General features: G+C 48.5%; 1 protein-coding gene across 2 annotated transcripts in view; it reads right to left on the bottom strand.

The window, feature by feature from the left end:
* The window catches only part of CACNA2D2 (calcium voltage-gated channel auxiliary subunit alpha2delta 2), a 207,928-nt gene that overhangs the window by 114,666 nt on the left and 67,585 nt on the right, over window positions 1-25,677 (bottom strand). For both annotated transcript variants that reach the window (XM_064432366.1, XM_064432367.1), the window contains exon 3: window positions 10,920-11,036. In XM_064432366.1, coding sequence (XP_064288436.1) covers window positions 10,920-11,036 — 117 coding nt within the window. The remainder of the gene's footprint in view (window positions 1-10,919; window positions 11,037-25,677) is intronic.

Raw genomic sequence — 25,677 nt, 5'->3', positions numbered from 1 at the left:
AACTTAATTGGGAAGCACAGCTCTTATTCCAGGGTGTATCAAAGACAAAGAATGATCTCTCCAGGCCTCAGTTTCCCTATGCATAAAGCTGGAGCAGTCAAATACATCTGTACTAAGGGAATACAGCATTTGCTGGAATGCACTGGGGAAGGAAGCCACACTACCACTATCTTGAATTTTGCTTCCCTGCTCCCACACTCAGCCAAGCACAAGATTCTTATCTCCTCCTCCCCATCACGGTTTCCCACTGCCCCACAATGCTGACAAGCTCAACACCTTCTACATCTTATCCAACTTCCTCAATTACAGGCAGACCAGCAGAGACATCTTCATCTGTGAGTGGAGAGTGAGGCACGGCAAAGATCAGCAACAGGAGCAGCCCGGCCCGGCGTTGGCTCCCTACATAATTAGCTGATATAAAAGCTGTGCCATCTACTGGCATCCCGCTGAAACACTGCTCCCATCAAGCTGCTGTTGCTCCAGCAGCTCTTCGTGTAGAGCTGGGCTGGGATTTCACTCACCCTTGTGCAGGTAGCAGCACACAAGGGGCAGCCAAAGACAAAAGTTCACTTTGCAGTACAAAACCAGGCAGTCACTGGAGCCCTGGGCTCAGATTTCACTCCCAGCCCTTATAATACCTCACTTACTATGGAGTGACCAGCTTTAATAAAAGGATTAAAAAAAAATCATTATCATGCCTGCAGAAAAAAACAACCAGCTAACCACAATTTAAAATAAACTCCCATTATTATGCCTAAAATTTTGGGAAGACATTTTGGCAGGCACAATATTGACCTACAGCTGGCAGCCCTGCACAGAAAACTGGAGTTACCCTTTCCATCAAACCTGTAGGGTACTTCCAATAGCCCTTATTGCTGTCACCTGCTCACATTCAGAGATGTAGCACACCCTAAACAGCAGAGGAGGGACAGAAACCAAGGGCATAGAGCAGCAGCAGCAGCCCAGGAAACAGGTGGCCAGCAGGGACAGGCCAGCAGGGACAGGCCAGCAAGGACAGGCCAGCAGGGACACACACCAGGCTGGGGTATGGAGGAGCTCCTGTGCCCTCACCTGCACTGCTACAGCCCAGCTCTGTCTGTGAAGCTGCTCCAGCTCCCCCAGTTACCCCAGTTCCAGCCCCTCATGTCCCAGTCCAGCTGGTGGCTCCAGGAGCAGCGCCAGGCAGGCAGGGGCACAGTTAAATATTTTTGCTCACAACCTTTTCATGTTGCTTTCACTTCAGACCGTGCCTCTGAACGCTGACAGATTTCGCATTGCGAGGCTGTATTAAGCTGCTTTTTAATTGCATTTTGAGGGACCCAAAGGCCAGCAGGCAGAAGGGCACTTTATTTTTTCCCAAGGAACATTATTTTTATTGTAGAGGCAGGAAAGGTTTCCATTAATCCTCAGCAAGCAGACAGCTTCCACACAGCACGCTGGCTGCAGGGACGGCCGCTCCAGAGCACTGGGATGATTTGAGCACTGTCTGCTGGAATATCAAGGCTCCCAACAACTCCTCTTCAAAGAGCAGATGACAGGCTTTGGCACAAAACTTGCATTAAATTGATACAATCTCTTTAATGTTATCTCTGGCTCTTTATCACAATTGTATGTGCAATTTACATTCTTGTCGCTTTTTTTTTTATTAAGATTTGCTAGATCCTTATCACTGATATTTTACACATTGTTGTAGTGTCACTCAAACATTTAATGGACATCAGCTGCTCTGGGAATATACAATAGCTCCTTGCTGTGGGGTAGGGCGGGATGCTGATGGATTTCAGACCCACTCCATGAAAGCTTCGGTGGATGCAAAACAAACCCATGTGGGGCAGAGAGCGGGGTCCTGGTGGGCACCACCCCAGGGCAGGGAGCACACTCTGTGCCAGCCCCTGTGCCAGCACAGCACCCAGAGCCAAGCTAAACACTCTTCATGCAGGGCACCTTGGGGCTGTCTCCTGCTCCTCACCTGCAGCCAGCCCTGCTGTTCAAGTCACTCCTGTGCAGAGACCTACTGAGATAAACTCTGCCAAAGCTGATCTGGGGTTTGCAGGCTGCAGAAATGAAACTGGCTAAATCTACTTTCTTTAAGGGAAAAGAAAAAAAGAAAAAAAAAGTGGGATTTGAAGAGAGCTTTTGAGATAAAAAAGCTTCATGCAAGTCCATTAACCTCTAGGAGCAAGCCTCCACTCCCTCATTCATTAGTCTCTAACTTCACTACCTGCCTGTAAACACAACTATACGAATAACTGATTTTTAGTTCAGCCTGAGGATGAAACCCTTAAAAAAATAATCCTCATTCCACCTGAAATAAACTCAAAATGATTCACTGTCCCAGGTCAATTACTCCCATTCAATATGAGTCTTCCACCCCAAATGATGCATCTGAAATATTCAAGGGGAAAAACATTAAACAAGAAAAAATTGGTTGGAGGTTTTTCTGGCCAGGATCTTGTGCTTTGCAGAGCTGTCTGAGGATGTACAGCATCATGGAGGGCAGGGGCTGAACTCACAGGGATTGAGAGCACATCTGTAAGCGCAGAAGCACACACTGCATGAAAACCTACAGGCAACCCTGGGGAAATAAAGATTGCACTCTCACCCTCTCGTCTCCCACCCTGCAGAGATTACAGAGTCACAGGGCAGGGTGCAGAAGCAACTCTAGGTACCAAACTGCCATGGAAATGCATTTTCTCATGCCAAAATTAACCAAGAAAATTCAAATAAATCCCTTTTTCAGTGACAGGGTTTCTTTTATTTTGCTATCATTGCAAGCAAATCTTTCCAATCATGTTTAAAGGTTGTTCTATAAAGAATTAAATGATAATTCCCTTCCCTAGCACTAATTCCCTCAGAGACCTCCTCCTCTTCTGCATCACTCACCAGTTAATATCTATATCTATCCTCACAGATAGACCAATAAGTCATGCCCACCTGCTTTTACCCTTTCAACCACCCCCAAATGCCTCCTCTTAGAGCACAGCCCCGCCAGGCTTTGGGATCTTGGGAGGGTAAGGACTGAGCTGAAGAACCCGAGTTCTGAGACAGCCAAGCACCACAACTGCTGCAAATCCCCTGCCCACACCAATGGCTTCAGTCACCTCTGCTAGGAACGCTTCTCCTGTGCTGGAAAAAACCAGGAAAAGCTGAAAAACAACATGCAAACTGCTGTCTGATACATAACACCCTTTAAGGACTATTTCACCCTTCTCTTCTCCTGGTCTCAGAGGTTCCTCACAGCGTGGGGTGCAGAGCGCAGGAAGGCACGGCACGCACAGCAATTAAACGCTCCACGAAAAGCTAGTTCTTATTCCTAGGAGCAGAGAGCTCCCATTCCTCCTCCTGTGCGTGCAAGGCAGCCCAGCAGTGCTCAGAGAGAGGCCGTGAGGGCAGGCTGTGCTCAGGCTAAAAGCCCAGCTGAAGCTGCCAGCAGGGCTGTGAGCAGGGAGCCTCAGCCTGGCCGCTGCGCAGGCACCGCAGCGAGCCGCGATCCAGGGCAGGGAAAAAGCCATAAACCTCAAATAAATCCTGGGCAAAGGCAGCGAGTGCACAGCTAAGAGCTGCAGACCTGGGGCGTGAGAACCAGCTCACCTCCTGAGAGGGCAAGGGACCACATGGGTATTTCAGTCTTCAGGAAGGGCAAAGTCAGGCAAATATTTATTTGCACAGGGTAAGGAAGCTCCACTCTGGGTTGGAGAGCTATACTAAGAGACATCGTCTTGTTCACAGAGTTGGTTTTGCCTCCTCTTTTGCTTCAGGCCCTGAAAGGGCATCGAAAAGAAAAACCAGACAGGTGTTTTCTTTAAACACCAGCTGTCCAGGCTTCTTACAGCAAGTAGCAGAAACAACAGCCTCAGTCTGCCAAGGGCAAGGGAGGACAAAGGTTTCTTCACCTGTTCTTTACCAACAGCCATGCACAGGGCTGGGGATCTGCTGTGGAGCCTTACTGAACACTCTGTCAGGTCAGGACCATGACTTTTCACTCCCCCATCTGTGACTCCAGATGCAGTGGTGGCACTGAGTCCATTCCTTGTATGTGTGCCACAAAACAGGATCATCCCAGGAGCTCAGTGCGCAGCGGTGCTGCAGAGACAGCAGCCCCTGGGTGCTGGCAAACCTCTGCTGCCCCACAGGGCACCCAGGATCTCATCAAGTTGTAAAGCCCATCGGGCTGGGCTGCTGCCAAGTGTTCATGGGAGAAGAAAGGGAAACGTTCAATGTAATCTGCATGGAAGTGCAGGAAGCACTAAATCGTGTTAGCGCTATTAACGCTGGTTACATCGCTCAGCAAACTGGCCCAATACAGGTTTGATAGACTTGTTACAAACATCTGATTGTCCCTGATTAGATTAGACAATCAACCCCCATCCTGGTGTGTGGGCATTGTTTAACTCCCCTCTGCAATCCGTAAATTAGAATTCCAGACCTGGGAGATTGGATTCAAATTGGATTACTGGAGCAGGTCCAGCACAAGAACAATTGTGAGGCAGGAGAAGACACACACACACATATGCACAAATGAATAAATAAATAAATAAACAAACAAACACACAGGGACTGTCAGCCAGGATTTGATTAGGAGCAAATTAAAAATAGAATTAAAAACAAAAACCACCAACCAGCAATTACCAAAGAAGTGGGAAGAGGGCTGGATTTATCACTAGGAAATAAGAAAGCACGTAGGTCCTGCCTTTAAATGGTTTGTACTTCAGCATGTGCAAGATTGGTGGTTGTTGTCCTTACTCTACCAACTCAAGAGCTCCTGTCCATGGCCATGCAGCTGGAATGGTGCAGGAGTGCATGAGGCATGAAGCCCCACGCCTCACCAAACCCACAGGCTGTGTCAGAGCTCACCTGAGCTATGTTTATTCCCTCTCTCAATACCCCAGTTTGCTGCCTAGGCAAGACAGGAATGTGTCCCTTAGCTGGGACCCAGCAGGCCACCATGTGACCAGTGGTAGCCTTCTGACATGCCCAGAAGTCCCCACCAAGTCAAAGCCAGGGCTTACCACACTGCAGGAGGGAAATCCACAGGGGTTTGGCACCACATGCTGCCAGCCAATGTGAACCCCCCGTGCACTGCAGCTCAGGAGGGCCTCCCTCTCCTGGCCTGGGAGCTCTCCAGTTAAACACTTCAATGACTTGGCCAGTGGGCACCAGGTTCAACATCCTTCAGACAGCTCCTCGGTGGGAGAGATGGCAACAGGACCTTGTTCTGCCAGAAACAAAGGAGAAATCCAGTACAACCCCAGGGCTGCTTCTGCTGAAGGCTGACCCCTTTTGCTGCCTGCCACCAAGACCAGAGGACAGCAACCCCAACAGTGAAGGAGAGAAGACTTCCTGATAATATTCCACCAGTCCATGCTGACAGAGGTCAGTGTCTCTGCTGCTGAGAAAAGAGGGATCAGGGAGATGCTCTGATCTGGACTGAGAGATGCTTTGCTGTATGCCAATTTTTGCAGCTTGTCAGACAGGTGGCACTTTTTATTGTCCCTATCAGGGACCAGAAACCTGATAAAGGCTCCATTCACCACAAACCTGCAAGGGAAATCTCAGGGCTATCAGAATTGTTAAAGGGATAAACCTGTCCAATTAAATCCCCTCCGCACTCTTGATATATGCTTGTGCAGGCTCAAATGGAGCTTGGAACTAGCCCCAGTTGAGCAGTAATGCACTGAGTGTTCAAGCAGGACTGAAAGCACAACTGGCCTGAGCTCCTCCCTCCTGCAATGCCCCCTGACCAGCTTCACCCTGAGAAGCTGATTTGGTCAGTACTCTGTGGTAACACACCAAACTCTCACCTCACCCTTCATCACAGGATCCTAAAGCATGGCCAAGTACTGAGTGCATCAACACTTCAGAAGAAGTGTACAAGAAAAAATGCCAGTAAGTGGGAAAACTCAAGGCTGATAGTGAGGGGTGGAAACAAGAGACAAATCAGCAAAAGAGGGTTAAGGCAGTACAAACCCCTTAGCATCTCCAGACCAGCCACCTTTTCTCCCAGCTCTTCCAACCTCTTTCCCTTAGGAAAAGAAAGATGGGAACACCTACAGCCACATTCCCCCAGACTTTGTAACCACAGGAAACCCAGCCAGACTTCCCTGCAGGACCCTTTCAAAATACAGGAAATCCCCAGTCTTGTCCTTTGCATTCTTTTTTTTCTGTCAAAAGAAAATGTCAAATGCCAAGTTTAGATTTTACTACTCTGGTTGCAGTAAAATCTGAGTGAAATATATTGTGACCTCCTACACCTTAGCTGAAGGAACAGGAACCTTGAAACCTCCTACCATTGGGCCCTCCTTCCAAACCCTGCTTTCCCCCAGATGCTCATTCCACACTGGAGCTAAATATGCAGCAACAAAAACATGCTATTAAATTTCACAAAAATACAATTAAAAAACCCCCCACAAACCTTCCTCCTACTCCTGCTAACTGTTAGTGCTCTCATCACCAGAGCCACACAAGGGGCACCAAACCTGTTGCACACACACACATCTACATAAGACACACACAGATGTACACAGTATACATTATACATTCTGATACACAAAATGCCACTGCACGTCTGCTCAACACACCATATTTGAAACTGCACACAGCTGAGGTCCACAGGAATGCAACAAACTTCACCTTAACTCAAAAGATTGCACCAGTGATGTACAACTTGCAAAACTAAATCACTCCTATGGAGAAAACACCAATCCAACCACGTCACCACTGGGGCAATGTGAGAGCCTGCAGCCACCCAGGCCATGTTTTGTGGATCAGCAGCCCTCTTTTTGGAGATGGGGGAAGACCACCAGCACAGACAGTAATCTTTAGGCTGGTCACAGGATATGAATAGTTCACTTCAGGGCATAACCTACTCAGTAAACTGTGGGATGTGTCGCTCTCAGGAGGCAAAGCAAATTGTCTGTGGTTAAACATGTGAAGAATGAAGCAGTCAGCATCCAAAAGCAGCCTTCACAAGAACTATATAAAAAGGAGAAACAATCTTAAAACATATCCTAGGATCTAAAATTTCCACCTCTCAGCCTCCTCCTCCATCAAATCACAACTTCCTTCTCCCCCAGTCTGCAGAGCTTCAGGAAAGAACAGACCTGGAGGCATCGCTCATCACTCAACACAGTATTCTAAAAGATAGAAAAAGTGCCCCTTGGGTTTGGGAATCTGGACCCACACCAACCACACCTTCAGGTGATGGCTTTTCCCTGGCTCACTCAGAGCTCCACCAACAGCAAACTCCAACATCTGGGCTCCCTAACAAGCTCCCAAAGAAGCCCCAGCCTGGATATATCTCTCTGGGCACATACAAAGGCAAAGAGGGGTCTGAACACACTGAAAAACTGAAGAGGAGACAGGAAATAAAGTTGAAAAAGTGACAGAGAATCTGCTTGACAAAAAAACAGCCCAATGAGTTTTAGTCTCAGATGATGTAAAGCCATGAGCCAGCCAGCTGTGATTCCCAGCACAAGGAAAACCCAAGGGGGATTTGTGGTTATTTGGCAACATGGCACCTCACTCCTTTCCACGTCTTTTGAAACGTGTCTTTTTTAGCCCTAACAAGGACAAGCTCATGCATGTAGACAAGAGCAGCCCACTAAACTCCCACCAGGAACACACCTATTGCTTCCCTACACCTCACCTGTAGCTCTGGAACTGCCCCACAATGCAATACACTGGGTAAATGTAATGTCATCTCCTTCAGGAGTCACTCCACCATAGTCTTTTACTTCCAGGAAAGTAATTCAGAGGAAATTAGATGCATTTTTGGTATTGAAGGCCATCTTTTTTCTCTCCCTTCCTGTTAAATCTTGGGAATAAAAAGCAGCTGGAACTACAGAGCCCAAAGGTGACTGGGAGGCCAGGCTTGAAGCAATGGATTAGTGCTGATGCAAATCCATGTCAAACAGAAGCCATTTTATGGGACAAGGGGTAGAATTCCCCCAGGATCCAGGTGTAGATACTCCAGTGCCAGGTGGAACAGGTGGGGATTGCAAAAACATCTCCCTAGGAGTTGTTTTGTCCCATGATGAGACTGTCATCTGATGTGATGCTCTGGAACAAAAAGGGAGAGACAGCATCCAAATAACCAGCCCCTTGTAGGTGCTTTATTTTAGGAAGCAATTACCCTCTCTGCCACACACCCCTGGCTCCAGCACACCTCCAAAATGCAAGTGGGAAATCAGAGTGCCCTGCTAATGCCAGATCCATGCCACAGTGTTGCACCATGGCTGTCAGGGCCAGACGGTTCAGTTTCCTTGTGTTTGATTTCTGCCTCTTAGAAATGCAACACACAAGGTAAGAAACTGTATTAATAAATGCTCTGCGCATCGTTTAATAAAGACACATTAATATTTTCACTTAGAAACAGAGGAGAATAGGTTCTTTGATGACTGGACTGAATCACCACCTAATCAGAACAGTGCTCTGAGCTGTGCACCATGGTGTGTGCCCAAAGGCTTGTGAGCACCTTCCTGCAAAGCCACTGAGGCCCAGGCAGCAACTCTTCTCTCTCCTGCAGTAAAGGGGACAGGGATGTCTCCTGATGGGAGTGAGCACACGAGTGACAGGGCAATTCATACATCAAGGAGAGATTCCATTTCTCCCTCCTCACTTGCCCTTGCCAATACATGGAGTCCCACCTGATTCGGATGCTGAAAAATATGTTTCAAGAAGTCATCATCACTATTGTGAGTCATGAGAGAAGAGGAGGAAATTACTCCAGGAGAGATGATTCAACTAAAGGGAGAGTTGAGACAGATGAAAACAGACAGGAGAAAGGAAGGAGCTATGGGAGCCCCACTGATTGAAAGGAGCTCAACAAAATGTGGGAGAAATTTAGAAGATTCAATTTCTCTTCCCCCATCAACTTCCTCGTTTCCAGATTTTGTTGTTAGTACCACAAATCCAAAATGTCAAGAATTTACATGGAGACTGGGTGTAAGAGTCTGCTCCATCTGAGAGTGCACTCTGAAGGAGTCCTCTTCAAAGACTGATTTAGGTCAAGGGTTCATTGTTTCCACTATAAAGACAGCACCACGTGCTGTTACCTAACCAGCACTGCCAGAATCACCCCTGTGACAGGCGAGTCCTTCACAGCACACCAGAGAGTCCTGCCCAAATACCCAACAAAAAAGAAAGACAGTTGGAAGACAAACAAGGTTATTTGTACCATAGGCACAGTTCAACCCTTGATATAACACCAAAAGATGCACAAACTCTCTATAAGTCTGTGTGACTCAGAGCAAAGGGCAAAGAAAAACAGTGTGACTTGATGAGCTGAAATTCAAATGTCACAGTGGAACCACTCAGCACATCACGCTGTGTAACTCAGGGTTATTACCCTGTGCATCCCATGGGAGCCACGTGCTGTCCAGGTGTGGATCAAGCTTGCTACAACCTTCTGTCACCTGTGTCTTCTTCCAGCATCTATAGGTGCTGCACATCTCTGGAACATTTAATATGATATATGCTCAAGTATGCACACAAACTACATGAGCACAAGGATGCAAATTCATGTTAAGTAGGAAATTGGCCTCCCTGATTTTCACTTCCATAATCCCAAATGCAGTGCTGACAGTTTACACCTCTTTAGTCCCACTTCAGCTCCTTCCATTCAAGCTAAACACTTGGTGTGAGTCCCAAGCAGGATCATTCTTTACTTCCCAGAGTAAGAAATTGGGTAAACAGCATTCTTCTTCACCCAAGTCCCTACAGCCACCATCTTTGTCAGGCACTGTGGACAACCTCACACCATCTGGACACTCAGGCCAGATTTTGAGCACCCTTGACTGAGGTCCTGCCTTGAGTCTTGAGACTCCCCTAGCCCACACGGGTGCCCTGTGATTCCTGTTGCATAAATTCTCCCAGCCACTTTTTACTCACTGTGGAGAGAGGTCACTTCCAAACCCTCACTGCCTTAGTTACACCTCAGTTACTGCAACATCCCTTCTCTCACCACAGCACATTTCCCATCTCTGAGGTTGAAAGGTGACCAGGTCTTTTTGGCTGCAGTGCCTCTGTGGACACATCAGCTGTGTTACCTGCTCCAAGGCTTCCCCTTGTCCATCACCCTGCAGACACCCTTCCAGTGCATCAGGCTGCATCTAGCTGGCCACGCTGCCAAATGCCCATTGTACCATGTCATGCCAGTTGATGAAATTGTGTTTCAGAGAGGACATCTCAGCTCCTGGAGGGGAAGTAGGAAGTATCCACCCCCCTGTGCAGTGGAGAAGGCTGTCCCCCTCTCCAGGAAGGCAATTACCTGTCTCTGCCCCAGCAGCAGAGCATGGCCCTGCTGCCACCCCGCCATAGCCACTGCTGGGTTTTACTGAGCAGCACCATGGATCAGGTCACCTTCCCCCACTACAGAGAAAATGAGTTCATTTAAGGAGTGTTACAAAATAGCACAATGGATTGGAGAGGTATGCAGGTACCCATGAGGGCCACCCACTCACGCAGTCACAGAGCTCAAGTCCCAGGCAGCAGCACAAACCCTTCAGGCACATCAGCTCCTAAACAGGAGAGGCTCCACTTGTCCAAAGCACTCCATGAGTGATAGCAGGGACACTGCAGTCCCTCTGCTTCCAGTACACCCCCAGCTGAATAACTGGATCAAATCTGCTGTCAGGCTTTTGCTGTCACCTATGTTCTTGTGGCAGCACCTTCAGGTGTTTGCATGGCGGTGGGAGGAGATAAAAAGCAAGGAGGTACCTGGAGGACATCCCCACTGACACATCCTTGCCTCACATGCTCCAGATGAATCTGTCCAACTGCAGGATACAGTTCCCAGAAAAGGCCACACAATCACAGAAATCACTTTGAAGCTGAGATCACACTGCTACAGCAAGCATCAACTCTCGTGTTTAAGCTGAGCATGTCCATCAAAGGACCAGCACACAGGCCCATCTCCTTACCTTTAAAGCACGGACTTTCTTGGCCAAGAGGCTCTCAATGTCCCCTGCGACCTTCTCCACCAATTTCCTAGGCACATTCTCCTTGACTTCAAAAAGGCTTTTATTGTCATCGTAGATCTAAGAGGGGAAGCAAGAGAAAAAGACAGTCATATTAGTGAGGAGTACAGCAGTCTTCCTACAGAAAAGCTGATCCTCTAACAGAGAATTTGAGCAATTTGGATTAGGTAACAATATAAGCTTTGGAAATGAGGGGAGCAAGAGAAGAAAGGCTTTGCAACCAGAAAAAAACAGAAATGCAGTCAACCTGCTGCCCACACCACTGGCTCTACAGCTGCCTGCTTTCATGCTTGCAGGCAATGGGCATCCCACCCTCTCACTCAAAAGCTGAGCCACTCCTGTGGCACAGGCAGAGCCACCATGATTGCTGCTGAGCCCTCCCTCACCCAAAGGCATCCCCAAAGCCCACTGACCACCTCCCCAAAGCCACCTGCTGAGCTTGGCAAGTGCAAGCCCAGTCCCTTGGCCAGGCTGTGGTGGGTAGAGGCACAAATCTATACCAGGATTATCCTGGAGGCCAGTACAGTTTTCTGTATTTGAATGTTTGCACCCACAGTGGCAGCAATGGCCCACAGGCACATCATACAACTGCAGGGAACACCCCCAGACCCAGGAGGTGCTGTTGGCATCAGCACTGCCTCAAGAAGAAGGGATCAGCCCCACCAGAAGACTTCACAGCCACAAACCCTTCAGTCACCTCCTCAGATGATTTTGTGACTTGTTAACTCCACCTGCCTGCAACCCAGGTGCAGCCAACACAGGGTCAAAGGGAAGAGTTTATTGCCATCATCTGAAACTAGCAAAAAAAAAAATTCCTCAGGCCTTATCTTTTCTTAAGTAAGGTACATGAAGAAAAACCACAAAGCAAATAGGATTCTGCTTCCCTCTTCATCCTCAGGCTACTTGCAAATACCTTCAGCTCCAGACATGGAGACATATGGGAACAGAGAACCCTCCAAGGAGAGCTGGACCTCCCCAAGGAGGTAGCAGACTCCACGCTTAACTGCAAATTCCATGCTAAGCATGTCTGGCACCTACCCAAGCTTGCATGATCCCTAGGAGCTGAATCATGCTTCCCACGGGACCAAACCCTCTCTTTGCTGGAGCTTCATCACAAGTGAGACTCTGTGTGTAAGTGGTGCTTTGTTGCAGACCTTGCCACGAGGACCAGGGTGGCAGAAGCAATTTCCCATGACACATCTGCTCTGGGTGTCAGAGCAGCACCCAAACACAAACACTAAACAACCAGCTTCCACATGACAAACGTGTATCAGAACCTCCTCCATTTCACCCAGGACTGAGGAGAGGCTTGGCCAGAGGCACCCACCAGGCTCACACCATCACAGCTCTTTCTCTTGGTGGAGCCAGCAAAAGTAAAGGTGCAGGCAGGCAGGTGCCCAGGATCTGGATAGTGGCACATCACACAGCTCAGGCATATGATGAGACCCTCTAACATGCTGGCAAACTACTTACTGCCCTCTCTTCTTTCTCCAGACCTTATAACAAACTGGAATAGACAGCAGCAACTCCACTTGCTGAAGACAGCTGACAATGAATTCAAGAGCCAGAGCAGAGACATTCCCCAGCTCCAGTCTCCCTTTTCCTTTCATGGGTAAACAAAGCAGTTTCTGAGGCTGAAGTCAGAGGCGTACAGAGAGAGACCAAGCCCAAGGCTGCCCTTTCAGCTGTGCACAATCCCTCCAGACCTACTGGGTTAATCTCCAGGCTTCCACTTTGCTTTTTGCAGCTCTCGCAGGGGCCCCTGCACTGCCCAAGCTCCTCCTTTCTTCCATGGCATTAGGAAATTCCTAACAGCAGTCTCTTCCAGCAGCCCCGTGTCCACATATACCATTACTCCATTCTAACTCTACTCCAGCAACTGCTTTTTTTCCCCCCAGAAAGCCCCAAGGGATTCAGGTCGCCTGCCCTGGCTGCCAGAAGAGTAACCCATGCCACCTCTGTCAGTGGGGCAGCACACAAAAGGCTCAGATCTGGTAGTTCCTGAGGTTTCTGCAGAAAACAGAATTTCTGTGAATTTTCGTGATTACTGACTTGCAAGAGCACGGCCCATGAGCCAAGAGCCAGACATGTGTGATCCTCATCCGACTCCTCAGTCCCTAAGAGACACATGGAGCATGGCTCCAGCACCCTCCCCAAGGCTCTGCTCTTGCCTGCTCCACACCTGCCATCCTTCAAGGAAAGGCAACCCTACAACCTGATTTGTCTGAAGTGGGCTTCACCCAAATCACTTCGGTCCCAAAACACCCACACTTCACATTAATTTGGCAACCCCTGCATGACTCTGTGAGCACAGGGACTCCGAAGAGGATGCTTTAGTAAGAGAACACATTTAAGAGCCATCCTCAGACTCCAGAAGAAATTATTTCATAGAATGGTTTGGGACCTTAAATACCATCTCATTCCAGCCCCCTGCCATGGGCAGGGACCCCTTCCACTATCCCAGGTTGCTCCAAGCCTTGTCCAACCTGGCCTTGCACATTTCCAGGGATGGGGCAGCCACAGCTTCTCTGGGCACCCTGTGCCAGGGCCTCACTACCCTCACAGTAATTAATTTCTTCCTAATATGTAATCTCAACCTCCCCTCTTTCAGTGTGAAGCCATTCCCTCTTATCATGTCATGCCATTGCCTTGCTCAAAGTCCCTCTCCAGCTTTCTTGGAGCCCCTTAGGCAGTGGAAGGGGCTCTAAGGTCTGCCCACAGCTTTCTCTTCTCCAGGCTGAACACGCCCAGCTCTCCCAGCCTGTCTTCACAGCAGAGGTGCTCCAGCCTCTGGTGATCTGCATTGCCCTCCTCTGCTCCTCCTCCACCTCCTTCTTATGTTAAGGGTCCCAGAGCTGGATGCAACATTCCAGGTGAGGTCTCACCAGAGCAGAGTACAGGGCAAGAATCACTTGCCTGCCTTGACCCTTTGATGTGGCTTTTGATGTGACTCAGGATAGAATTTCTAGATGTTCTTCACATCAGAGCTCCATCACAGTCTGAGCTTCAGATCAAGAACCTTGTATTGCCAATAGCACAACATCCTGCACTAGATAAGAGCACCCCACATTGGCACAGAAAGGGTTAAGCAAGGAAAGCTCGACACAAAGCAATATTCTCTCACACTCTTTTTTTCTCCCCTTGGTAAGGAACAGCACAACAAAGTCATGTGCTTGGAAGATGCAGGATACCTCCAGCTGAGCAGCAGCAATTAGGAAAGCAAAGAGGAGCAATCTTCAAGGAGAAAGCTTTGGGTACAGAGGGAGTCCTGACATTACTATTTTCCTATTATGAAACAGAATTGTCTCCTATTGGTTACGGACAGAAATGGTACCTGTCCACCGGGAGGAAAGAACAGAAAAAGAAAGCAGGAGCTGCTCCTCCAGCCCTCTCTGCAGCTGCAGAGCTCTGCAGTCTTCCTGGCTGAACAGTTCACTGGCGTTAATTAGAACAATCCAAGACAAATTAACAGTGACCATACGTGCATGAGAACGTCCCAGACAGGCAGGGGAATGAATGGTGGGGGCTCCAGGGCTTCAGGCAATTCAGAGAACTTCACAGCCTCCACTGTAGCATTTTGCTCTGGGCTGTTCAGAACGTGGCCAGGTTTTACTTATCTAAGGTGACATTTCCCATATTGGGTTTTTCCTTGAGCTGAATCAAAGAGAGGATTTTCTGGCCAAAGACATCCCGAACATTCCTCAACGATGGCAAAAACCTTTAGTTTTGTCAAGATTAGAAAGCAATTCTCATTGAAATTCTCCTGTGATCCAGTGCTCTGGGACCTGTTTTTGAAATTAGTAACACCGGTGACCTCGGAGTCAAGGAGCTGCTGCTTGTGAGTCCACGTTCGTACCCTCACACCCGGCTGTGCCGCACCCTCGGGGAGAAGGGCTGCACCTTGTGTGCTTTTGGCAGCCTGGGTTTTACTTGGCAATCCTTGAGCCACGAGCCCCATCCCCTCACAGCCTCCCTGCCAGGCAGGTGGGTGGCAATGCAGGGACACCAGCAAAGCCACAGGCTGCACTGCTCCAACCACGCTGAAACAAGAAGTAACACCCTTGTGTTAGTCCTGCCCAGTGTGGCTGGCAAAGCTGAGATTGCTGGGCAGGAGAAGGGCTGTAGAGAGCTCCTGAATTACCTACAGAGGGAGCAGCCCTCAGGCAGCACAGAGGAGGAAGCTGCTGTTCTCAGAGAATGGGGATTGAGACCACATTGTGAACTGCAATCTCAATAAAAAGTCTGGGAAGGGCTGAAGATGGATGCAGTAGCAGAAGATCCAATCCTGGCAGTGGAAAGGAGTCCAGCAGTGGATGCTGAGAGTGAACTAATAAGTGGCAAGAGCAGGGGGAAGTGGGAGGGAATATTAACAGCAGCCAAACAATAGAAAATACTGAACTGAAACAAAAAAATAAAAGCAAAGAAAAAAAATAAAGCGGTGGCAGGTGGGGGGAAGAAAAATCCAACTGTTCAAGACAACCTGCAACATGAAAAATTTAATCCTAAATACTCCTAAGCATAGTGCAATTACAAACAGCCACAAAAATTATTTAAACCAGCTCAGAAGTGCTAAGTGGCCTCACTTAAGAGCAAAGCTGGTAACACAACCAACTGTCAGCATATGTTCCTAGCAGCACCTGTACAGCCAAGGAAGGAGATCTGATACTGCCTTGAAACACCCATTCTCTAAATTCACTTGTTTGCCTTGCTTCTGATGCACAATAAATGATGCTCATCTCTGCCTTTAATTCCCTCTGTGCCTATATATTCAAGGAACTGTCAGAATTCAGAGAAAGCATTTTCCTCTCCCCAATTCCCTGTGAGCACACCCAGCACCATGAAACTTGGCAGCCTGAGAAAGGAAAGAGTACAGAAATACTCCCTTAAGTGCAGAAATCACCATTTGATGAGCTGCCATGAGAGGGCCCAACACCTTCCCATGGGTCAAGGTATCCAGTGATAAAACGTGAAGGAAAAGAACAAGTCTCAGGAGAGAGCCCTGCAAAGCACCACTAGAAAGTAAAACTTGTCTCCTCAGCCTCCCCTTGCCAACTGTCTCCAGCCTCCTCATCTAGGATGTGAGGGAGGACACTGATGGCAGGGCAGGGATGCGGGGTAACCCAAAACAGAGCCCTCTCTTCTCATTCCCTCTATCCCCAGCTCCATGTCACATCTGCCAAGAAGAAGCCCTTCCCCAAAATCAGAGGGGCAGCCCTGCACTGTGCTTGCACAGCATCACCTCCATGCCAAGACTCCCACATCACCTTCCTCAAGAGCAACAGCAAGCAAAAAGCTGAACCGCAACAGAGCACCTGGTAACCCCAGCAGCTCTCAGTCCCCCTGGGCCAGGATAGAGCAGCACCCACAGCTCAAACCCCAGCTGGGGTTTGCTCAGGGCCCAGCGGGGAGAAGCTGTGGTGCTCCAGCTCCTGCTGGAAAGGCATCTGATCTGGGTAATAGTCATTTTCCAGAAATTAATTTTTTTCTCCACCCCGTATGAATCCAATACACCAGGTTTGGACAGCTGCAGTCCAAACAGCAGCATTTAATCACAGTGCAAACCTGGCATGTTTGCAAAAGAGCAAAGTACTACGTGCAGCAACAGAGAGGCTGCCTTCCTGCTCCCAGAGCATCCCACCTCAAAGCTGGGGTGCTCCAGGTGAGGGAGGCCAAAGACTAAACCACATCTCTGCAGGCACAAGAGCCACCCCTATCTAAGATAGCCTTCATGCCCCAGAAATGGGGCTGTGCCATGTCACACCCCACAAAGGCCAGCAAGCAGGAAAACAAAAGGGTTTTCCCAGCCAGCATTATTATGGGAGGCAGGGAAGGTCTCTGTTCAAGCTCCTGCAGCCAGCTCAGTGCCTGGGATCAGTGTTGTACAGTGACCCAGATATGGTGTCTGCAAAGGGAATTCATCAGTACCGCCAACAGTGCAGCAGGATCCCTGCCCTGAGAGGCACTGCTTGCTCACATGCTGGTCTGGAGCTCCAGGATCTGTTGGTTTCCCTCAGACAAGCATCAGTCTGGCCCCTTTTGAGTCCTGTCTCACCTACTGGAGGGTCCTACCATTTCCCCACAGCTGAGAGTATGAGATAGGAGGAAAGAGGAGAACCCTTGGGCAGATTTCCTTTTGCCTTGAGTACACAGAGCAGACCCCTCTGATGAAGTGGGAGCTTTGAGGAGAATTGGCCAGTGGTATAAATGACCAACAAGAGCACCATGAGATGGCTAAGGCCAAGCACGGAACACTGTGGCTGGGTGACAGGGAGGAAAAGGAGTGCCAGGCCCCAGAGATCCTGCTGGAAGGTGGAGACTGTTCAGGGCCATAGGCAGAGAGCAGAGACTGCACGATTTCCATCTCACCCCTCATCACTGCTGCACCTACTGCTGTTAAATTTCATTGTCTGGTGCTTATAGCCCTTGCAATGATGGTAATCATCGTGGTGTCTGTGTTACATTAGGAGGATGTCAGGGGCAATCGAGCAGGCAGTGATAAGAGCCACAGCGGCCTCGCTGACAGCCCGCCAGGACGGGCAGTGCTGCCTGTGCTGCACCTCCCGGTCACACACTACTGCAGGGCCAGGGGATGGGCACTGGCACAGCAATGGCCTTCTGGAGAAGCAGGGATCAGCCAGGAAGGTGCTAGGTCCTGGTTTTCCCTGTTGAAGTGTCACGAGGGGAGCAGGCAAAGGGAAGCAGCTGCAGGTGTGCGCTGGTGCCACAGCTCAGAGAGGGCTTTGCAAATCTACCCCACACCAACTCCCAGAGCTGGTACCATGGATGCCACCAGCCCTGAGGGCACAGCTCTGTGAGCACAGAGCCCAGGTGCCCATTGGGAGCAGCGTGGGCAGTGGCTCCTCAGAGCCCCAGCTGGCCCCTGTCACCAGCCCTGCCTCGTCCTCGGCGCAGCCGCTGCTCCGGCGCCTGCGGACGTGCTCCAGCGCGCAGGAGGAACAGCTTGACATTTACTAACCCCAGCTCCCTCTCCTCAGTGCCATTTCCCTGCTGTGCTCCATCCTTCCACCTCCCTCATAAAAAGCAAGCACCCTCTGAGCAGCTCTTCACAGCCTTCCCACAGAAGCAGGACAGGGAAATGTGAGGTTTAGTTGCTCCTCAGGGATGGTCAGCTCTAATTGAAGCAAACAAACCATAGAACTGAGGTCTCTCTAGTTCACTAAAGAGTCTGCTAAAAGGCAGCAGTGCCACAGAGAACATGGGGGAAGAGGGAAAAGCAGCCCACACCACTAGGGGTGGAGAGGTGGAGCTGCTCCAGTGCTGTCCATCCGGCCCCAGCACCCGCACCTCCCATCCTCTCTGGCACTGGCTGGACTTCTGCTTCCTCAGCACAGGATCACCAGCTTCTAGAGCTGAGACTTCATCCCTGCCAGCCCCAAAGCAGATCTGGGCCTGCTATGCATAATTGAGCAACTAGGCAGGGATAAAGGGCTATGCACGGTTAGCCTGGATTATAGAAAACCTCTCCCAGCCTGGAAAGAAGCTTTTAGTCTTCATCATCCCAAACCCTTGTATGGGGAGCTCTCAGAGCAACAGACCTGCCTGGGTGTTTGCAGAGAGTGAGAATCTCCTGCGAGGAAATTCAGTATCACACAACTTCCAACTTGGTCTTCTCCTTTCAGATAAAGCGCTGCAAAAATAAATTGCTCCACAGTTGGAGACAGAAGGTCTCAACCAGGATAGGAACTCTGCCCAGGCCCTTCTCTGCACACTCACAGCCACTTGGATGGCAGGGGCATTGCTGCCAGGTCAGGGCACAAGCCCCTCAGAGCCTGCTGTGCTAATGTACAAGAGAGAGAGAACAGCTACAGCTTCTCAGAAAAATGCCCAAATGCAGTCAGACATCACATGATCTCTAAAAATACAAGCTCGTACAGTAAAACAGAAACAGAAAAACCCCAACCTGATCCTGGAGTCTGGCTCCTCTCTTTGTTATGTGGGACATAAGAAAAGCTCCAGTAAGGAAAACAGTATTTCAAAAGGTGCCTCAACTACTTTCCTTCACGATTTGTTGAAGAGGTAGCCAGTTTATATTATGTCCACACAAAACATACCTACTTCAGATCAAAGGCATTGAAATTGCACCTCAAATGCCCTGGGTGCATCCTAGGAGGGGTGCTGTCACAGATAAAGATGTGCTATTTCACTAGATTTCAGGGTGGATATTGTGAAGAAATTCTTTACTCAGAATGTGGTGAGGCCCTGGCACAGGCTGCCCCATCCCTGCAGTGTTCAAGGCCAGACTGGACAGGGTCCTGAGCACTCTGATTTAGTGGAAGGGGTCCCTGCCCCTGCCCAGCATCCCTAAGAGAGTGAAGAAGATGAAAATCATTAGGAAAAGATAAAGCAAAAAACATCTCTGCTCCTCAGATCCCTCCCAGACCCCATGTGGTTGCAGTTTTGCCTTTTGCACAGCTGCTGGACAGTTTAAAACTCTGTTTTCTTTTATTCCGCTGCTTTTCTCCCAAGGCTAAATGTTCAGGACACTGAAATTACAAAAGCTCATGGAGACCCAAAATGGGATCTCACCAGACTCCATTTCCCTAGCAGTGAGCAGGATGAGAAAGGGGCCACCACTGCCCTGAGAGAAATGCAAAGCACTTCACCAGGCTCTCCTGCAGTGCCTGGGGCAGGGCTGCTGCAGGTGGGCAAAGGCTGCTCCCCACCCCCTGAGAGTGCACCCAAAGCACACACAGCCCTTTGCTCTGCACTGAGTGATGCAAGACTCCCAGATCCTCAAAGACTTGACTTTAAATAAATAACCAGACCTCTTTCCCAAAACAGCTTTATCTTCCTTGCCAGAAATGCTGTTGCTTTTTGTAGGAAAGGCTGTGGAAAAAGGCTGTGCAGCCTCTAACACTAAGGCTCCCAGACATATTTTGCAGGCTTCCTTTCATCAACACAAGAAAAAGAGTAACAATTAACCCCACACTGCCTTTTATTTTTATTGATGGCTACCACTGGCCAAATTCAGCTCTCAGCTGCAGTGATGCAAATTTGGGATGACTCCACTGACATGGAATTAAACTAAATCTCCTATTAGAGCTAAAGCAATTGAAATCTAGGCCAGCATAAGTCAGCACTGTCAACAGTTACCCCCACAGGTTTCTGCAGAGTAATGATCTATTTTAAAGAAGCTGAACTTTTAGAAACAGCAACTTTACAATTCTCTTGATTTACCTTCTGATATAGGTGTTGGGGCTCTCTCTGCACTTCAGACATTCACATTGACAAGCTTTTCTCCCTAATTTTAAGCACTGGAAGCATTTCCGTAAAGGCACAGGCTCATTGGAAGCAAGACTGGAAGACACCCACCTGTCCAACCCATCCCCTCTGTCTCACTCAGGACCCACATAACAGCTGTTTACAAACTCTGCTCTAATCCACTGGTGGTGGAGAGCCCAGGCTTCCCTGGCTGATATCCTTTAGTGTTTTTGTAGAATCAAGCATGGTTTGGGTTGGAAGGGTTAAAGAACACCTTGTTCCAACACCTTGCCCTGAGCAGGACCACCTTCCACTATCCCAGGTTGCTCCAAGCCCTGGCCAATCTGGCTCTGAGCACTTTTGGGGATGGGATTGGATGTACCCACAGCTTCTCTGGGCACCTTGTGCCAGGGCCTCACCACCCCACAATAAAGAATTTCTTTCTGTTATCAAATGTAACTCTGCCCTCTGGCAGTGTGAAGCCATTCCCCATTGTCCTCTCAGTCCAGGCCCTTGTCAAAAGTCCCTCTCCAACTCTCTTGGAGCCCCTTTAGTCACTGAAAGGGCAGCCTGCTAGAAAGTCATTACTGGTGTTTAATATAAACTCCTCTCTGTTGTGGAATAGGCTCATAAAGCTTTGCCTTATCACCAGAGGAGATGGAGAACAGATTTCCAGACAGCTTTCTTCCACACATTTCCAGACTCATCCTTTTTCCTGCTAGTGCCTTCTGCTCCCTGTGCCAGTGTGGTTCAGGAGCTGTAACAAGAACACACCATGTACTGGAGATTTTAATAAAGAGGTGACCCTCTGCAAAGTCATTTCAGCTGAGATTTTCAGCTTAGTCCCAACCTTGAAAGCATCGCCAGCAAGACTCAGCAGTGGCATTAAACCCCACAGCTGGCAAACTCAGCCCAGGTTTGTTTTCAGCACAGTCTTGGAGAGGTACAGGGGCAGGACTGATATGTACCCACAGAGATCCCAGGGGATGTGTATTCTGAAGGCAACCTGAGGGGTCTGACATCCAAATGGAAAGACTCCACTAAAAAATTCAGAAACCTCTGCAGCATCATAGAGAATAGGGCTGGAACAGATCTCAACAACTCAGCTATTCTCAGCCTGTTCCCATACCCCCAGCAAAAGGTGGCATCATGGATGTTTCATTTCTAACATAATTACCACAGTTCTCTCATTCCTAACCTGTTCCTCTGACCTGTTCCTAAAGAAATCCAGTAATGGAGATTCCTATGTTTCACAAGACAAAATGCTCTGGTACTTCACAATCCTATTTGAAAACTTTTTACGAAGCCTGAGTTGAAAGCCTCTTGCTGCAATTAAAAACCATGTTCTTGGTGGAAAGACCTCAAATTAACAAAGAACAGGCACTTCTACCTTGTGCTGCTGTGCCCTTTTATTATTCAGAAGATTTGTCCTACTTTAGTTTTTACTCTTGTACGCCAAAAAATTCATATTCATTTATTCTTTCCCTACAAGTTAATGCTTTTCATACCTATGTGTCTTTGGTTCAAATTACAATTAATGTGACAATTAGACAATGTCCTTGGTGGAGCATTCACCAGGATGCTATTCCAAACAGTCCTCAAAATCTCCAGGCATCAGTCAAAGCTGGGCACCTTCGATCAGGTGTCCAACCAGACACGCCAGCTTCTGAAGATCTTGTGTGTAGGGTCCGTGATTTCCTGCTCTCCATAGGGCCAAGGAGGAGGCAGCAGGATCCTGGCATCACTCCTGCTGCCCCTGTACATTGCTAAGATCACAGGAGAGCTGTCCCACAGGTGACAGGTGAGGAAGAAACCTCAGTCCCCAGGGCCCCATTACCCTCCAGGAATAACAGGGCGAGGGAAGCACCCACAGCGTGAACGCCAGAGCTGGGCCAGGGGAGCCAAAACTCCCAGGGCAGCCAGAAATACTCAGGTCTCCTCAACCACCATCACACACATCTGTGCACACCCTTGCACCCCACTTGCCTTGTCCTTTCTCCTTCTTCATTTGTCCCCCAATGTCTGAGGGCTCTTGTCCCTGCTGTCCCAGCCCTCTTCTCCTGCACACAAGCACACGCAGACCCAGGGCTGAGCTCCAGACCCACCTGTGTGCACAGCCTAGCCCCCCACACAGCTCTGCTCAAAGGAGTTTAGGCTCCACACCTGCTCCCCTAAGACAGCTACTGTCTTAATTAAGCTTTAGGCACAGGCAGGGAGTAATTGGGGTAATTTTCTGGCACTTCAGGCTGAGAGAGGGGACTTGGTCTGTATTCCCCCTCTTGCCACACACCGAGTACTGACCTGCCCATGTGATCATTGCCAAATCACCTTCCTGTGTTCTGCACTGACCTCCCACTTTGAAAGAATTTATTGTTAATTTTTGCAAACTGTTGTGGAAGCCTTAGAGGAAAGGTAGCACAGGAATGGAGACTATTAATATTCCACCAAGAGCTCTAGGGACCGACCAACCAGCACATTAAAGCTTCTACAAGCAGAAACAAAACTCCTGCACCGCTCAAGCCAGACCCCCCAAAGCACTGGCAGATTTTTTTCAGTACTTTCCATCGGCATCAGGAAAAATGTATTTGGCCTGTCATTACACATCCAGACAAATGGCCCTACCTAACCTAAGAAAACACAACAAAGGCAGTGTAGGACCGGGGCGGATTCAGATCTACTTGGTGTAAGAAAAAGTTGCATCGTGTACGGTAAAGAATTCATCTCCTGCTGTTCCAGCATAAAGTTAATCAGGGACAGAAATTAATCCCTCCTGACAGCATGTTGCCAATTTCTGATTTCATTCCCATTTCCTTGTAGCTTATCAAGAGAATGGGAAACTTGTAGCATGGACAAGCCTGTCACATGCTTCTTTCTTTGGAAAAGGCTCACACGCACCAGCCACGAGCTCCTGTGCCCTGAGAGCAGCACGTCCATGCTCTGCACGCACACAGGTCCCCTCATGTCCACGCAGATTCACCCACCATTGCACAGGTAGTGCAAGGTCATGCATATGCTCAAGGCAAAATATGTGCCCAACCATCAGCTTTACTCCAAGACAGTTGGAGGAAGGAGGGAAAACAAGAATCAGACGAAAGAAATCCTCTCCCTGGAGCGATAGCGCCAGAAGAGCAAAGTGGCATTTACAAATCATAAGCACTTCCCCACTCGGTGCTCCTTTGCCCAGAATGTTAATTAGCATTACTCTGAACAGCAGCAGCACAAGCTGAAACCCAAGCAGCCTCAATTGCTTGAAAAGAAACCTGGTTGGGAATTTTTTCAGATGAGACATTTAAACTCAAATGGTGAGACGTGATGGTGATGCAGCAGGTGCTTTTTAATGCCACCTTGTAACTTCCTTCCTAAAATTTGGGAGTGAGTTCTAAATAGAAAACTATAATTTTCAAGGGCTATGGGATATTGCCTCTTGTTCCAAATGTCAGGGGTTTATTCTGAGCTTATTTTTTCAAGCCCAGTGGCTCATGGATGGAGCCCCACAGCATTGCAGCAGCACCCTGCTCACTCCCACAATCCTGAATAGTGTCACTGCACTCCAGGCTGGGCAACCCCCAAGGCTGCTTTACAATGCAGTTTAGTTGATCACATAATAGAAAAGTGGATTTGCAATTATATTAATAATAGTGCTGACTTGGGTTTGTGTCATAAATAAAACTTAGATGATTATATAGACCACATATATCTGTGTTTGGATGATCAATACACATCTTAAAGTACCACTACATTTTAGCTACAGAAAGTGTAGCAGGAAAAAGCCTTGACAATTTGCTTCTCATTTTAGTGCCATTTCCTTTTCTACTGCATATGTCTCCTCATCCAACGTGTCAAAATTATCACCACCATCAGAAAACCCCCATGCCCTGAGTGAGCATTGCTGTCTTTCTGGCACACCTGGTGCCACAGCTTACACTGCCAAAAGGAACCTGCACTCCATCTCCTGAAAAACACAAACAGGGCTGCTAGAATTAATTCCTGCTGAAATTAGAAACTCAACAACATCCCATGGGCTGAATTTGGTTCTCAGCACCAAACCACACCCAGCTCCACACCTGAGCGAGGCCCAGACTCTCAGGGATGGTCTGTGCTGAGCACCTGCACAGTGAACATGCCACCACCTCAAAGGGATCCCAATACAACAGCAGATCAGAAGCAAAACAAGAAAATCCCAGTGTTTTCTCCTCTGGGAGCACAGTGCTGGAGCATCCAGCCCCATTACCTCAGAAGTGAAGTGCTGTTGTGAAGTACCAGAGGAACTGGGGAGGGAAGCAGAGTCTCAGCCATAAACCCATCAGGAGAGCAAACGTGTTCCAGCCACTTGCTGAGCTCACAGAACTGCTCCCCTCCCTCCCTGACAGAGCCAGGGATCACAGACCTGGCATCACCAGCCCCTGCACCCCAGCCTCCTGCTCAGGCCACGGGCATGTCCAAGGCAAAACAGGCATTTTCCACATCTCCTGCAAGTCTGGGGTTCTGCCCTCCTTCCACTTTATCTTCCCAGATCCTCTCTCAGGCTGAGGAATTTCTCAAGTAAAGCCCCATGCAGAACCACTTACTCAATAGGGCATAATTGACTCTTGTTGCAAAGAATTAAGTGCTCTCAGTAGAGATGTCCACTTTTAATCTTCTTTTTTTATTCTTACTAATGAATTAAGCCAAGATAACACCAAATAGTTCCCAGATGAGACTGATTGTCAAGCAGATGAGGATTTTATCAAAAGATTTTTTTTTTAAAGTCAACTCAGAAAAACCACAATTAAAAAAAATACAAGCAACCAGAAAAGCAAAGAGTAATCTCTCCAGGAGATTCCTTTCCCAGTTATATTGTTTATTACTGCCTCAGCATGGTTTCTAGTTATGTGTGCATTTGAAGAAAAAGAGGAAAAAATGCCTGAGTTCACTAACCTCCTGTATCTGAACCTGAGAATGCTTTGGTGAACATTTTGAATGAAATGACCCATAAATTGATTAAAAGATTGTTAACTGGAAGGGCAAGTCACCACACCACCACAGAAAGGAAATATGCTGTTTCTGGATAAGCTGGGGAGTTTGTTCATGGACACTAATGTTCTCAGTGGTGGGGGGTTTTCCTCTCCCTTCCTTTTTCAAATGAAGACTTGCTTCCATTTTCTCCTACCTAGCTCACTTCCCCACAAGCCCACTACCCTTTCCATTCATGAACTAGCATCCAAACCTGCCACAGACACTGCTTCCTGAAGATGACTCCTCCAAATTGCAGAAAACACGTACGGTCTATCTCGGCTTGCTCCAAAAACCTCTCACAGGCAGCCTGGAAATGTCAAGCGCTGTGGCTCCCATCATCTGCTCACTACACCTCAAATGCTTTTTCAGATCTTCCTGCGCCCTGCTACTCAGAGTCCCTGTTCTTGTCTCTTCACCTTGCTTAAGGTGCAGGAAGGGTCCATCCCTCATCATCCCTTTTCCAAGCAGCTCAGGGCTCCCAGAA

Source organism: Passer domesticus, chromosome 9 (assembly GCF_036417665.1).
Source record: "Passer domesticus isolate bPasDom1 chromosome 9, bPasDom1.hap1, whole genome shotgun sequence".
NCBI classification, from domain to species: Eukaryota; Metazoa; Chordata; class Aves; order Passeriformes; family Passeridae; genus Passer; species Passer domesticus.
Note: the sequence above shows the minus strand (reverse complement) of the source record. Positions and strands in the feature narration are given on the sequence as shown.